This window comes from Vulpes vulpes, chromosome 5, assembly GCF_048418805.1.
Source record: "Vulpes vulpes isolate BD-2025 chromosome 5, VulVul3, whole genome shotgun sequence".
Taxonomy (NCBI): domain Eukaryota; kingdom Metazoa; phylum Chordata; class Mammalia; order Carnivora; family Canidae; genus Vulpes; species Vulpes vulpes.
This window is the reverse complement of record NC_132784.1, coordinates 78,666,150-78,680,008: the sequence shown is the minus strand read 5'-3', so window position 1 is coordinate 78,680,008 and position 13,859 is coordinate 78,666,150. Positions and strand designations below refer to the sequence as shown.

General features: G+C 37.6%; 1 protein-coding gene across 1 annotated transcript; it reads left to right on the top strand.

The window, feature by feature from the left end:
• Nucleotides 1-11,748: 11,748 nt before the first annotated feature.
• LOC112930609 (olfactory receptor 5B12-like) lies at nucleotides 11,749-12,693 on the top strand. Its single transcript, XM_026012951.1, has one exon. It carries the CDS (start codon nucleotides 11,749-11,751, stop codon nucleotides 12,691-12,693), a length of 945 nt encoding a protein of 314 aa, XP_025868736.1.
• Nucleotides 12,694-13,859: the final 1,166 nt, after the last annotated feature.

Here is a 13,859-nt window from a genome sequence, read left to right as displayed (position 1 = left end):
TCCAAACTCATCGGGATGTATACATTAAACATGTACAACGTTTGTATCTCAATGACACCTCAATAAAGCTTTCAAAAAAGATCAGAGAAGGAATCTCATATTTGTCAAGTATTGCCTTCCACTAGGCACCCCTCTTAGTGCTTTACGTTTATTCAATTTTCATAAAATCTTTGTAAAATCCATGCTATAATTCCTATTATTTGAATGTGAAAAATAAAATGTAAAGGTGCCCAATGGCTTGCTAAATGGCTGGTAGAGGGAGAGCCAACATTCAAACTCACTGTCTGACTTCAAAACTTGTGTTCTTTAAAAAGCATATTCTTCATCTCTTCTGAATGATCATGGCCAGATGAAGGTGTATGTTTCTTGACATCAGGGAGCAGTTAAATCCATGTATCCAATTCTAGCATCTTGCCTGGATGAAGGAGATGGTCAGGAAGTGCTAGAATGAACATGTGCAGTCACATGCCAGTCTGGACAGCTGCACAATATTGGTTCTCAGATGAAATGCTGTGGAGCATCTCCTCTACCCACCGCCTTGATCTATAAATGTCTTCCAAGACATGTATTTGTGGCTGCTTCTGCTGACATATTTTTATAGTTGAAATAAACCCTCAATTTAGGAAATTCCTCAGAGATAAAGAAACTCCACCAGAATTTGCTGTTGGCTTTTTCTTCTTCTGGACATCGTGGATAAACTTCATGGGAATATCATGGCTGTCAGCCTGACTACATCTTGTGTTAAGATATTCTTTAGGGTCTACTCTCTGATTTTTGTTGGGCTGACTTAGTTCTATATTAGGGGGAAAATGTTGCTTCCTTTCCCTTTTCTGTCATCTGATCTACACGCTGCAGTTCATTCCATCTTTTTTTTTTCCTAAGAGAGCAATACTTTTTACTTGAAGAATTATATAGTGTGGGTGCTCATGTATTGAGTGTCAAACATGGTTGTATAAAAGTATGCATTGTATGACTCATGATGGTAAATATCACCATCAATTGCTTGTCTTATGTGCAGGGCAATGTAATGGCAATTCAGAGATGAAACTAATCTAGGAAATTGTGGATTTGAAGCACTGTTCAACAAAGGAATCCTCTTTTGTGGGGATGGGGAATGTAGGTTCATAAATTTGAGTTAATCATCCTCCTCAGTTAGTCGCAATCGGTTTTAATTGGTCTTTGCAAGCCCCTCTATCCTACTATTTCATCACTTTCCTCCTTAATTCCAACCACTCCCTCCCTTATTATCTTTACTGCAAAAGCACTAACTTTAATATATTTAGATATATGCCTTTTCTTGAAAATAACTTGGTGTTATTGCATCTGTATGCTTTAAATATACAATATGCTATAGATCCCATTTTTTTCATAGTTTTAAAAATTGAGATCATTTGACATACAACATTATGTATGCTCAAGGTATACAAAGTGCTGATTTGATGTATTTATTTATTGCAATATGATCACAGCTGTCATGTTAGCTATTACATGATGTAATCTATCACATCACATAATTATCACTTCCTTTTTGTGATGAAAACAATTTAGATTTAGTCTCTTGGCAACTTTGATGTTTATAATACAGTATCAGAAGAAGATGGAGAAGGAGAAGGAGGAGAAAGAAGGAGAGGATGACTTTGCAATTGATTGGGATTGGATTATTGTACTTCTCACCACCTGTTTGGTCACCTTTGTGATATTTCAGCCTCCCTTACAACCAGACTGATAAGGTTCTAGTTGATGCTTACTTTTGGATTGTGACAGAGACATGCTGGAGACAAGTGCATGCTTGCTATATAATTTTTCTTTCTAGGCATAGAGAAATTCCCTTGCAAGTATGCTAGGATGTATGGATTGGTCCCAGCTAATGGCATATGTAGCCCATGCATTTATGTCCACACTCTGTCTTCTCACCCACAGAAACCTTTGAGTCACCAGGTGTAAGAAGGCCAGGTCTCTCTTTTCTATTTAGAAATGAACCACTTGAAAAACCACATGCCTACATGTAATTGTGAGAAGACCAAGAAATAAAATTTCATTTAAAGTTGTGCCATATGCATAAAAGGAAAAAAAAAGATTAGTGTTTGAGGAGAATAAAGTTGGAGTACTAGCCCCTTGCCAGATCTCAGGCCGTCAGGTGAGGGGCTTCAGAAGTCAAGGAGCACAATAGACACAAGGACATTTACTGCCAAAGGGAAAGACAGAAAAAAAAATCTCTGCATGACTTAATGAGAGTAGTGTTTCAGAAGTCTCCGTGACTAGTTGAATGCCCCCTGCCTGTGTTTCTGTTCCTGCTCTGATGTCCACATCATCTGGTGCCAAGAATGTTGGTAGCCTCTTTTTCTTTATTTTTGAGAACAGACGGTATACTAGAGAAGAAGTAATAGCTCACATACCCATGACTTTCCTTAGCAGGTTCCCTCAGATCTTGGTCCCTACAGGCAAGATTTTAATTAAAATATTCGGTCCATGAGGCATGGAGCTGTGGATGTGCTCACAGGGAAACTTGTTACCTAAGAGCTCCACGACAGTGTAATTCCCTTCAAGACATTGGTCAGTAGACCCTTAAGTCCCAATCTGGCTTTATTCAAGTTTACTATAGCAGGGACAACCTGGTACTCTGAGCAACTTCTTTTATTTTACTTTATTTTTAATTATTTTATTTTATTTTATTTATTTTATTAAGAAGGTCTTCTGAGTCTCACTCCTGGAACCAGTCCCGGTGATACGGTCGTGAGGTATTAGAACAACCTGGGATAGGACTCTTTTATACAGGTTGAGTGATTTGCTAAACATTTCACACCCTCTGTCTTATTTCATCCCCAAACCATTCTGTAGAACATCAAGGGTGGGTATTACTAATTCCATTAAAAGATATAGAAAGTGAGGTGGAGGGAGGTGAAGAAAGGACTTCATTTTTTCCTATCTGGAACATGAAATCTGCAATTTGGGACTTTTGTGGCTTGACACGTAGTGCCAAATAATCCACTTATAGCCAGAAAGATGTATTCAAAAAGTTAACATAATTCAGAAAGTACAAACTTCCAGTTATAAAGCATGTAAGTCCTGGGGATGTAATGTCCAGCATGGTGACTATAGTTAACACTGTATTGCACATTTGGAAGTCACTAAGAAAGTAGATCTGAAGAGTCTTCATCACAAGAAAAAAATTTTGTAAATGGGGACAGATGTCTACTAGACTCTTTGTGGTGATAATTTTGCAATATATACAAATATTGAGTCATTATGGTGCTCACCTGAAATTAATATAATGTTATATGTCAGTTATACCTAAATAATAATAATAAAAAGATAATTCTGGACGCAGCACAAAGAGGGAGCCATAGCCTGCATCTCCTGCTAAGCCATGCAACCTCACCTTATATGGATGTTGATGGTTTTGGTGCTCTGACTGGAGGAAGAAAAACTGGTAGAAAGGAATCGGTATTGCATCTTCTTAAGGTAGCACTAGGGAAAGTTGAAGCTTAATTAGCATAGCTTAAGATAGAGCAGAAGCCATGGAATCTTTTTTAGAACACAAGTGTTTTATATGATCAAATAGTTGATACCTAAAAGGAATATATGTAATGTATATTAAGTTTTGAAGAATAACAAAATAACACTCATGAATCAATCTGAAGAACTAGAACATTAGCAGTGATATCATGGACAAGGCAGAGGAATAAAGAGCTGCGGTCATTAGAGCCTCCGGATTTGTGAAAACTGTGTGGAGTTAGATCTGGGATTCAAAAAGGTCATTTCTAAAAAGTTTGTATGTGGGGTAGTGAATGCACTTTCTCCACGCTACCCTAGTCTATGTGCAAAATCCTGGGGACATTTTCTTCTGTCCCCAAATTGTAAACATGGATTTTGCTTAAATAGATATTTGGCATAGTTTTTCTAGGGCACAAAAATGCGTAGCAATTGAAAGTTCTGAGGTATGATCAGGAAGCCAGTTTCTAGTGCCTTCACTTCTTTAGCACCAGGGTGATATGTCTCATTCCTTTACTCACATGTAGTCTGACACCTCATGGCACAGAGGGTAAGGTTCTTCTCTTTACCACTGGACTTTGAGAACTTTGATATTTATTTTTTTTATCTATCTATCTATCTATCTATCTATCTATCTATCATCTATCTATCTATCTATCTATCATCCGAGAAATTGAGAAAGTGAGGGAGAGAGCATGCTAGTGGGGGGAGTGGTAGAGGGAGAGGATCTCAAGCAGATGCCCTACTGAAGAGGGAGCTTGTCTGGGCTCCATCCCAGGACCCTGGGATCATGACCTGAGTTGAAGGCAGATAGTTAACCTACTGAGCCATCCAGGTGCCCCAGAACTTTGATTTTTAAAATCCTTTCCCAAAACATTATTTCAGATGTTATTAATGTTTTAAAATGGGGCAATTAGCTACACTTGTGGTGAGCATAGCATAATGTTCAGAGAAGTTGAATCAGTCTGCTGTACTCCTGAAACTAATGTAGCATTGTGTGCCAACACAATGGCACACGTACGTAAATGTAAACATTTTTTCACAATGGGTATAATTGCTGGCATTTTAACTCATTTGGAAGAATGTGTTATCGTTAAAAAATACATAAAACAAGGAAATTTGAGGTTACAAGTTTTTTAATTATTCAGATAGCAGTGGAGCTGTCTTAAAACGAGATTTTTCTGGCTTCACTTCCCACATTGTTTTCATTAACTCAGTAATCCTGTTTTATAATTTGTCAGCTACTATTGGGTTTTGGTAACAGAAACCAAAATAATGATGATTTAAATAAGACAGAAGTTAATTTCCTTTTGACATAAAAGAAATCTGACCTATTCCAATTAATGGTGTTATATAAAGAAGAATGTTTCTTTTTTTCGTTTTCTTTATAGATGAGTTAATCTTCCAATCTGTTCTTTCTGGTTCTATGTTCCATACCAGTTTCCCTGCTGATAGTTTTGGTGTTTGGGATGAGCATTTTTTGTTTTGTTTTGGGTTTGTTTACAGATTTTATCTCTGAAAGGACACGGAAAACAAAGTGCCAAGGAAGAGGTCTTGCTAACCATGCTGGAGTCACTCCAGCATCTTTATAGTCTGCCAACTTCTTTGATAACCAAGGCCTTTACCACTCGTTTCACTTGGGGGCAATCTTTTTCAAGCTGCCTCTTGCCATCCTTTAGGTATTAGTCGAAATGTAGATTCTCTTGAGAAAACATTCTGACCTACTCAATCTAGATTTTTACTGTTCTCTCTCATATTGGCATTTTGATCTGTTTATAACTATATGCTTATTTGTGGGTTTGTTTCATGTTTGTCTTCTCTATTTGGCTAAAGAATATGTGACTAAGAACCATGTTCGTTTTGCATAGATATGTATACCCAGGGGCCACAATGGGAGCCAACTCTCATTTGGGCTCCATACACAGTTGAATGAATAGATAATTCTTATCAATGCTGCAAATATTTAAGGTGAATGAGATGATGCAATAATTTCCTGGATCCACTTGGCTTGTTTAATGGCACAGCCTGTGTCCTCATCCTTCCATATTTATATCCAACTGGTGGCTGAGGGGTAATGACCTAAGTTGACTTTTGCATTATCAAAGGGAATTAGTACAAGTAATGTAAATATACTCATAATCTCTCTCAACTGGCAGAGCTGTGTCCCCATACACATTTTATTTTTAAGTGTTTTTTATTTGATAAGTTTGACATGTTACATTTTGTAAATTTAAGGAATTTAATTGCTGGTTGTGTGGGGTAAGTCATTGTTGCTCTCTCTTAGGTGTTGTCCCCTGGGGTTCCATGAGGAACTCCTTCTTGGTTTCCAGCCTCAAATCTAGCAAGCCATGAAAATACATGGAGGAATGCATATCACTAAGTGAAAGAAGCCAATTGGAAAAAGCCACATACTGTCTGAGTCCAGCTGTATGATCTTCCAGAAGAGACAAACTATGGAGGTGACTGTATTTTCTGGGAGTTGGATGGAGGGAGGGATGAGTAGATGGAGCACAAAGGAATTTTAAGGCAATGAAAATACATTATATGATTTATAATGATGGATACATAACATTATACATTATACATTATATATACATCCAAACCCACAGAATTTGCAACACCATTAGTGAATCCTAATGTAAACTATGGGATTTGGGTGATTATGCTGTGACAGTGTAGGTTCATCATTTGTAACAAATGTACTACTCTGGTGAGGGGCATTGATGATAGGGGAGGCTGTGCAGGTGTGAGGCAGGGGGTATATGGGAAATCTCTGTACCTTTTTCTCAATATTGCTGTGAACCTAAACTGCTCTAAAAAAATAAAATCTATTAAAACTTTAAGTCAGAGATACATAAAATATTCATGCAACATACACATTTTATGAACTTTATATATCACATAAGGTTATATATAAATAATATACATATAAATTTATAAGTGTACGTATATTATCTCTCTGTGTATATATATGTATATATTTGTATATATACAAAACCACTTATTTATAAATTCACAAGTATATATAGTCTCTCTATATGTGTATATATAGTCTATATATATGTGTGTGTGTGTATATATATATATATATATATATACTCTGCATGAAATACATTATATATATAGTGAACTCCCAGAAATAGGAACAAAATAGTGCATTGATATCAAAATTCTCCTTGATTCCATCATTCTTCTTCCCATTAAATAAATGCTATTTATAACTACATGCTTATTCTACACATAATTACATATATGTGGTATTGCATTCTACATGTGGTTCTATACTTCTTATAGTGTTCACTCATTTAGTGTCTGTCTTCTTCATTAGACTTAAGCACCATGAATGCAAGAATGGTGCTTATTTTGCATGAGTTTCTATTCCCATGTCTCCTTATTATGACTGAAACAGATTTGGGATCAATAAACAGTTGAATAAATTGACATTTCTTCTCAATGGTCAAACATTAAAGGTGAGTCAATTTCTGGGGTCTGCTTTTCTTGTCTAATGACAGAGCCCATTATCACCATCCTTCAATATTTACACAAATTGCAGCCCTGGAGTTCATGGTATGGCTTGATTCCCAGATTATCAAAGAGAATTACTACAATTTTAGTATATGTGCTGCCGAAGCGAGCTCAGAGAATTACTACAAATAATGTGAATATATGATGGTCTCTCTCAACAAACAGAGCTGGATCCCCATAGACACTTTCATTACTTATCCCTAATTAGGCGAGATAAAGACTTCTGTAGCCCTCATAGGGTATTTGTTCCCTGAGAATTCCATGGTTATAGAACTCCTTTCTGGTTCTCATTACTTAACTTTTCAAGTTCCCACATGACTCCATTTGGCTTCATTTTAGAGGGAGCAGCCCAGGAACCAGACTCACTTTGGCCATTTATTATTCATGTGATTTGTTAATAGTTGTCTAGTAGCAACTTGTTGCTACCTTCTCCCAAATTGATCTTACTAACAGCATGCAACAAGGTCCAGGGAAAACAATTCCAAGTAATAATGATGTTGACTATGATTATGACCATCACCCCTTACAAGTGTAAGGCATTTTAAAGATGTTCTTATTTTCTCATCACAGCAGAAGTCATCAGGGAAGCTAACTTCAGAGCTAACTTCTTATCATTCTCATTTTATAAATGAAAAATATCAAAGCTCAAAGAGGTTAAGTGATGTATCTAAGAAGCATGAGCAGCAGATCCAGGACTAGAATTCTTGGAAGCTGATTCCAAGGTCAAAAGCATTGTTGTTTTCTTCAGTTTCTTCCTGCCTCTAGACAACTTCAAACAGTTTGGCCAAACATTAAGAAGGAACATTGCAATAAGGTGTTTACTTTCTTTCACAGCCTGAGTTTCTAATTTGAGATCCACTTACATATGAAGGTGCAGAACTTCTGTGTTGTATTGTCCAGGGAATAAGGTAAACCTATAAATCTACTTGATCAGACCTACTGTCTGCATACATTTGCCTGGATAGAGGTAATCAGAAGAATGCATCAAGGAAGTGATTTCTCCTTTGATTTATTCAAAGCTTGGGCTTCAACATTTCGAATTTTTTGCATCTGTTTTGCACAATCGGGGATTATATGTTTCAACACTGTAGAGATCCTTTTAGAATATGTAAATCATATAAGATAGATGAAAAGCACAAGAAGACCTTGAGTCTCTATAATTACAGGCTTTTTCAACTTTAAGCAAATTATTTAAGTATTTCAATCTGTTTTCCCTTTCAGGGAATATGACAATGTTAATTGTTTTGACTAATTTCAGTGTTGTTAAGAGGATCAAATGGTTATCGATATAAAATGTTACTGTATTCTGGGAGCTCATATAATATCTAAGAAGAGAGAAAGAATGAATGGAGAGTAATAATGAGAGAAAAATCAGGGTTGGTAATTGGCTATAAAATCCACCAAAAAGGAAATGTGAAAAGACACACAAGACATATTATAGAAATGAATAGATCTAAACTCAATTCTAATTCTGCCACTAGAGACTTATTTATTTGTTGGGCCCTCAATTTATTAACTGTTACATGAACTGCCTGATGACTATAGTGTAAATGAGATCAGCTACCATCACACAGTTCCAAGCAAATGAGAAAACAATGCTTTCTATTGGGGTGGAGAATGAGAACAGTACTCATCAGTTAATATATGTGTCTCAGAGCACTAGGTATCCTGAGGTCAGGGAATGATTCTTGTTCATCATTGTAAGCCTGAAAATTAGCACACACCCTGGTGTACCACATAGACTTACTTGTGCTTATACAGGGAATGAAGACGTGAACAACATCCAGCACTTTATATGGCTCATTGGTTGGTGTTAATAATGAGTCATGTTTCTTTTTAACTCTGTGAGGGGTTTTTGAGGAGTTGAAGTAGGTTGGAAACACTTGTAGATCCATTTCTTGTTATTCAGCTAAGATCCAGAAAGGTAGGTTATTTGTACACAATACACAAACTGTTAAATATATTTGATTCCCAAGTTTGTGCTTTTGAATTCTCCCCATTGATTTAAGACAATAGATTTAATCCTTAATCAGTCATCATCCAGTCAACCAAATCCATTACTTTGTTTGCCCAGTTAAGTTAAATGATTAAAAAATTAAAAGAATATTTCATCATGATAAGGAGCTAAATTCGATTCAGAATAACTTAGCTTCAAATACCAGCTCTGCTACTTTCTTCAGCCACAAGCAAGTAACTAAATGTCAGAAATCTTCAGCTTCCATACCTGTAAAGGGGGGATAATATCTCACATGATGTGTGAGGATTAAGTGAGGTTAAGTAGCACAGCTCTAACTTGGTGATGGGAACATAACAAATGCTCAATAAATCATATCTCTAACAGCTTAAGTCATTATAAATCATGACTTCCACTTATACAAAATGATAAATTATGATTAAGTAATTTTGAGTAACAAAGTGATGGATTTGACTGATTATAATGACATAGTTGTGTCTGAAGAGGAAGGTTCTGGGGAAGACTTCAGGGAAGCTTTGGAACGTGTGTGATTCCTTGAAGAATACATGAGATTTTATATCAAGGGCAGAGAACATTTTGTCAGGAAGATTGTAGTTTTTAATTTGTATGGAGCACCGACTATCTGGCAGTCCATTCCATCAGAAGTTTCCATCTGTGGAGCAAAGAATGATAACAGGTCAACACATGCCTCATAGAACCATTGTAGTTCCTAATTTCTTTCCAGTAGACTAAAATGAGTTTTAACTTTCTTTTTCCTCCAGGAAGATGTTGGATTAAAACCTAAGATTTCTCATGTGGACAAGAAAGTTGGTAAGAAGTTTTGCAGTGATACCTAGAACCCTGTTGTTTTCCCACAATTCGGGAAGTTTGTAACTATGCTATCAATTCAAGTGAGCAGTTTTTTAAGGAACCAAGAGGGTTTCCCCATCACCCTGTTCCGTATAAGCAGCCCTCCTACCTCTAGTAGTAGCAGCAGTGAACTCTGCCTGTCATGACTCTGGCCTGCCTAAATTGCCCTCCCAATCCCTCCCTTACTTCAAGTCCCATAGGACTAATCTCATTACTATTATTTAGTGCTTTGTCATCCATCACAAAGCTGAGGATTGTCATCTAAGCCCTAAACTCCTACAAAAGAATGTCTGTACATCTCTGCATAGTCCCTTCACTGGCTTTGGCTCCCATTCCTGCCCAACTCCTGAAATCATTCCACTACGCCCTCTGGCATTTATAGTCATTTGTCCATATGATCTGATTCATACTTAAACTCTCCTCTGAAAGTCTCTTGCCTGCTTGGTCTGACCAAATCCAGTGTCCTGGGGCAGTAGTGTTCTCTCCCATATCCCCCTTACCACTGAATCTCATCATCTTTTCGACTTTGTAAACATTAGAATACTCTGATTTTTGTCTGTCTGAACTCTTTTCTTTGATCATGTGCATTTAATATACACGTGTTGAACCATTAAAAGTTGCCAGCATGGTTCTTATTGATATAAACTGAGGCAGCCAGACCTCTACTCCAAACTTTCCATTGCATACCTAATTGTTTATGCAACACTCTACTTGGATGGCCAAAAAGTATCTTAGACTTAGACTCAATGAAATGATCTCTTTCCCCCTTTTCTCAAACACCTGCTTTTTTGTACAATATTTTGTGTATCACTGTATAAAACTTGGAGTCAACATGGACCCCTCTCTTTCTCTCATGTCCTTTTTTCAATATATCAGGAAATATGGTCAGCTCTAATTTGGAAATATATCTTAAAGTGGATGGATTTCTCATTATCTCTCTCACTACCATCTGGGTCCAGGTAATCACCATCCTTTACCTAGATTATTACTATGGCCTCCTAATTTTTTTCCAGCATCTTTCATCCTTATCCTGCTAAATTCAATTACCAACAAATCTACCAGAGTTATATTTTTAAAAAATAAGTAAGATTATGTTCCCTCTTGGTCTAAATCCTGTAAAGTTTTCCAATCTCACTCAAAATGGAAGCTTCTTAACTTAGTGTAGTATATGTGATCATTATGCCTCCCCCAGCTCTCTCTCACCTAAACTTTCCTTCCCACTGTAGCATCATTGGTTTTCTTGCTGTCTCTAGAACAATCTTGGCATGTTCAAACCCTAGTACCATGTATTTGTTGCTTCTGTCTGAATGCTCTTTCCTCAAATATAGGCTTGCTCCCTTGCTTCCTTCATCTGTTTACTTAAAGGTATCATTTTAGGCTAAGGATATGTTTTATTTGACTATCTTTTACTAAGAAATATCACTGTTCTTGACACAATGTACAAGACAGAAAAAGGTCAGTTGAAGCAAAATTAACTCAATTTCACATTAATTTTACGGTTATTCTAGTTTAATAACAAAGAGTAATTTGTAGTTGTTTTAATTTGTGGTTGTTTTGTAAGTTTTGATTTGGGAGTCTGAGCTGTTCCAAGTAGCAACGACTCTGGTGACACTGTAAGTCCTTTCTTTTCTCCTTTTTCACTTAATTTGGTCTTCTATGAAGTTAAGACACTGGCATGCATTTTCTCCAAAACCTTTTTCTGGCATATTCTATAATAACTTAAGATTGCATTTCATTGTCAAAACCAGGCTTTAGTTCTAGAGCGTCTTGAAAACAAGTTCTTGCAATACCAAAATAAAGCGCAGAGTGGACCTACTGACTGATTTCAGCAGAGTCCCCTTCATTTACAATTCTGATTCGATTTTCTCATTGCTACTGGGCAGCCACGTGATTCCCAGCAGACCCCCATGGAGAACGGTACAGAGGTGACTGAGTTCATTCTTGTGGGCTTAACCAATGACCCCAAACTGCAGATTCCTCTCTTCTTAGTCTTCTCCCTCATTTACCTCATCACTCTGGCTGGGAACCTGGGCATGATGGTGCTGATTCTCATGGACTCCCGTCTCCACACTCCTATGTACTTTTTCCTCAGTAACCTGTCTCTGGTGGACTTTGGTTACTCTACAGCTGTCACTCCCAAGGTCATGGCTGGATTACTTACAGGAGACAAGGTCATGTCCTACAATGCATGTGTCACCCAGTTCTTTTTCTTTGTAGCCTTTATCACTGCAGAAAGTTTCCTCTTGGCCTCAATGGCCTATGACCGCTATGCAGCTGTGTGCAAACCCCTGCATTACACCACCATCATGACAACAGGTGTGTGTGCTCGTCTGGTCATAGGCTGTTACATCTGTGGTTTTCTGAATGCTTCCATTCACACTGGGAATATTTTCAGCCTTTCCTTTTGTAGAGCCAATGTTGTTGATCACTTCTTCTGCGATGCTCCTCCTCTCCTGGCTCTCTCATGCTCAGACAACTACATTAGTGAGATGGTTATTTTTTTGGTGGTGGGCCTCAATGACTTCTTTTCTGTCTTAGTCATCCTGATATCCTACCTGTTTATATTTATCACTATTCTGAGGATGCACGCATCTGAAGGACGCCGGAAGGCCTTTTCCACCTGTGCCTCTCACCTCACTGCTGTGTCCATCTTCTATGGGACAGGCACCTTCATGTACTTACAGCCAAGCTCCAGCCATTCCATGGACACAGACAAAATGGCATCCATGTTCTATACTATGGTCATTCCCATGCTAAACCCAGTGGTCTACAGCATGAGGAACAAAGAGGTCACCAGTGCCTTTAAAAAGACTGTGGAGAAGGCAAAGTCTTTTATAGGATTCATATTTTAATTACAAAGAATCCACAATTAAGGCACTTTCATCCACCTCAGATCTATCTAGAGAAAATATTTCCTGTCCAAGCTCACAAATTTCTGATTTCTAATAGTAATTTCCCAGCTATTGATTAAATTTACAAAGTCTTAAAAAATATGATATCTAAGAATAATAGGTTAAGAAGAATCAACCATAATTACATTCTTGTCTTAAAAATGACAAATACCCACCATTTGCTTCGACGTGGATGGAACTGGAGGGTATTATGCTGAGTGAAGTAAGTCAATCGGAGGACAAACATTGTATGTTCTCATTCATTTGGGGAATATAAATAACAGCAAAAGGGAATAGAGGGGAAGGGAGAAGAAATGGGTAGGAAATATCAGAAAGGGAGACAGAACATGAAGACTCCTAACTCTGGGAAACGAACTAGGGGTGGTGGAAGGGGAGGAGGGCGGGGGGTGGGGGTGATTGGTTGGCAGGCACTGAGGGGGGCACTTGATGGGATGAGCACTGGTTGTTATTCTGTATGTTGGCAAATTGAACACCAATAAAAAATAAATTTATTATTTAAAAAAAATTCTTTTTGAGGAGCACCTGGGAGGCTCAGTCAGTTAAGCCTCTGCCTTTGGCTCAGGTCATGATCTTGGGGTTCTGGGATTGAGCCCCACATTGGGCTCCCTGCTCATTAGGGGTCTGCTTCTCACTCTCCCTCTCCCCCTCTCTCTGTTCATGTGCTCACTCTCTCTCTCTCAAATAAATAAATAAAATCTTTAAAATAAGGATTACTACTAGTTAAAAAGAATTCTTCTTAATTAACATGTTCTTGGGATGCCGGGGTGGCTTAGTGGTTGAATGTCTGCCTTTGGCTCAGGGTGTGATCCCAGAGTCCCAGGATCAAGTCCCACATTCAGGTTCCCTGCATGGAGCCTACTTCTCCCTCTGTCTATGTCTCTGCCTCTCTCTGTGTCTCTCATGAATAAATAAATAAAATCTTAAAAAAACCCATGTTCATTCATGCTCCCATAAGAACATGTATTCTCACATACTCACATGTATGTAGAAGCACAGGCACATGCATATATAATTAATGAGAAACTTCTGAAATCTATACACCCACAAAAGGATAAATTAGTTAAGACATATATGAAACGTCTGTTGTTATAGTAGAATTTAGAACA

Coding starts and splice junctions, on each gene's coding strand:
- LOC112930609 (XM_026012951.1), top strand. CDS start 11,749: ATGGAGAACGGTACAGAGGTGACTGAGTTCATTCTTGTGGGCTTAACC.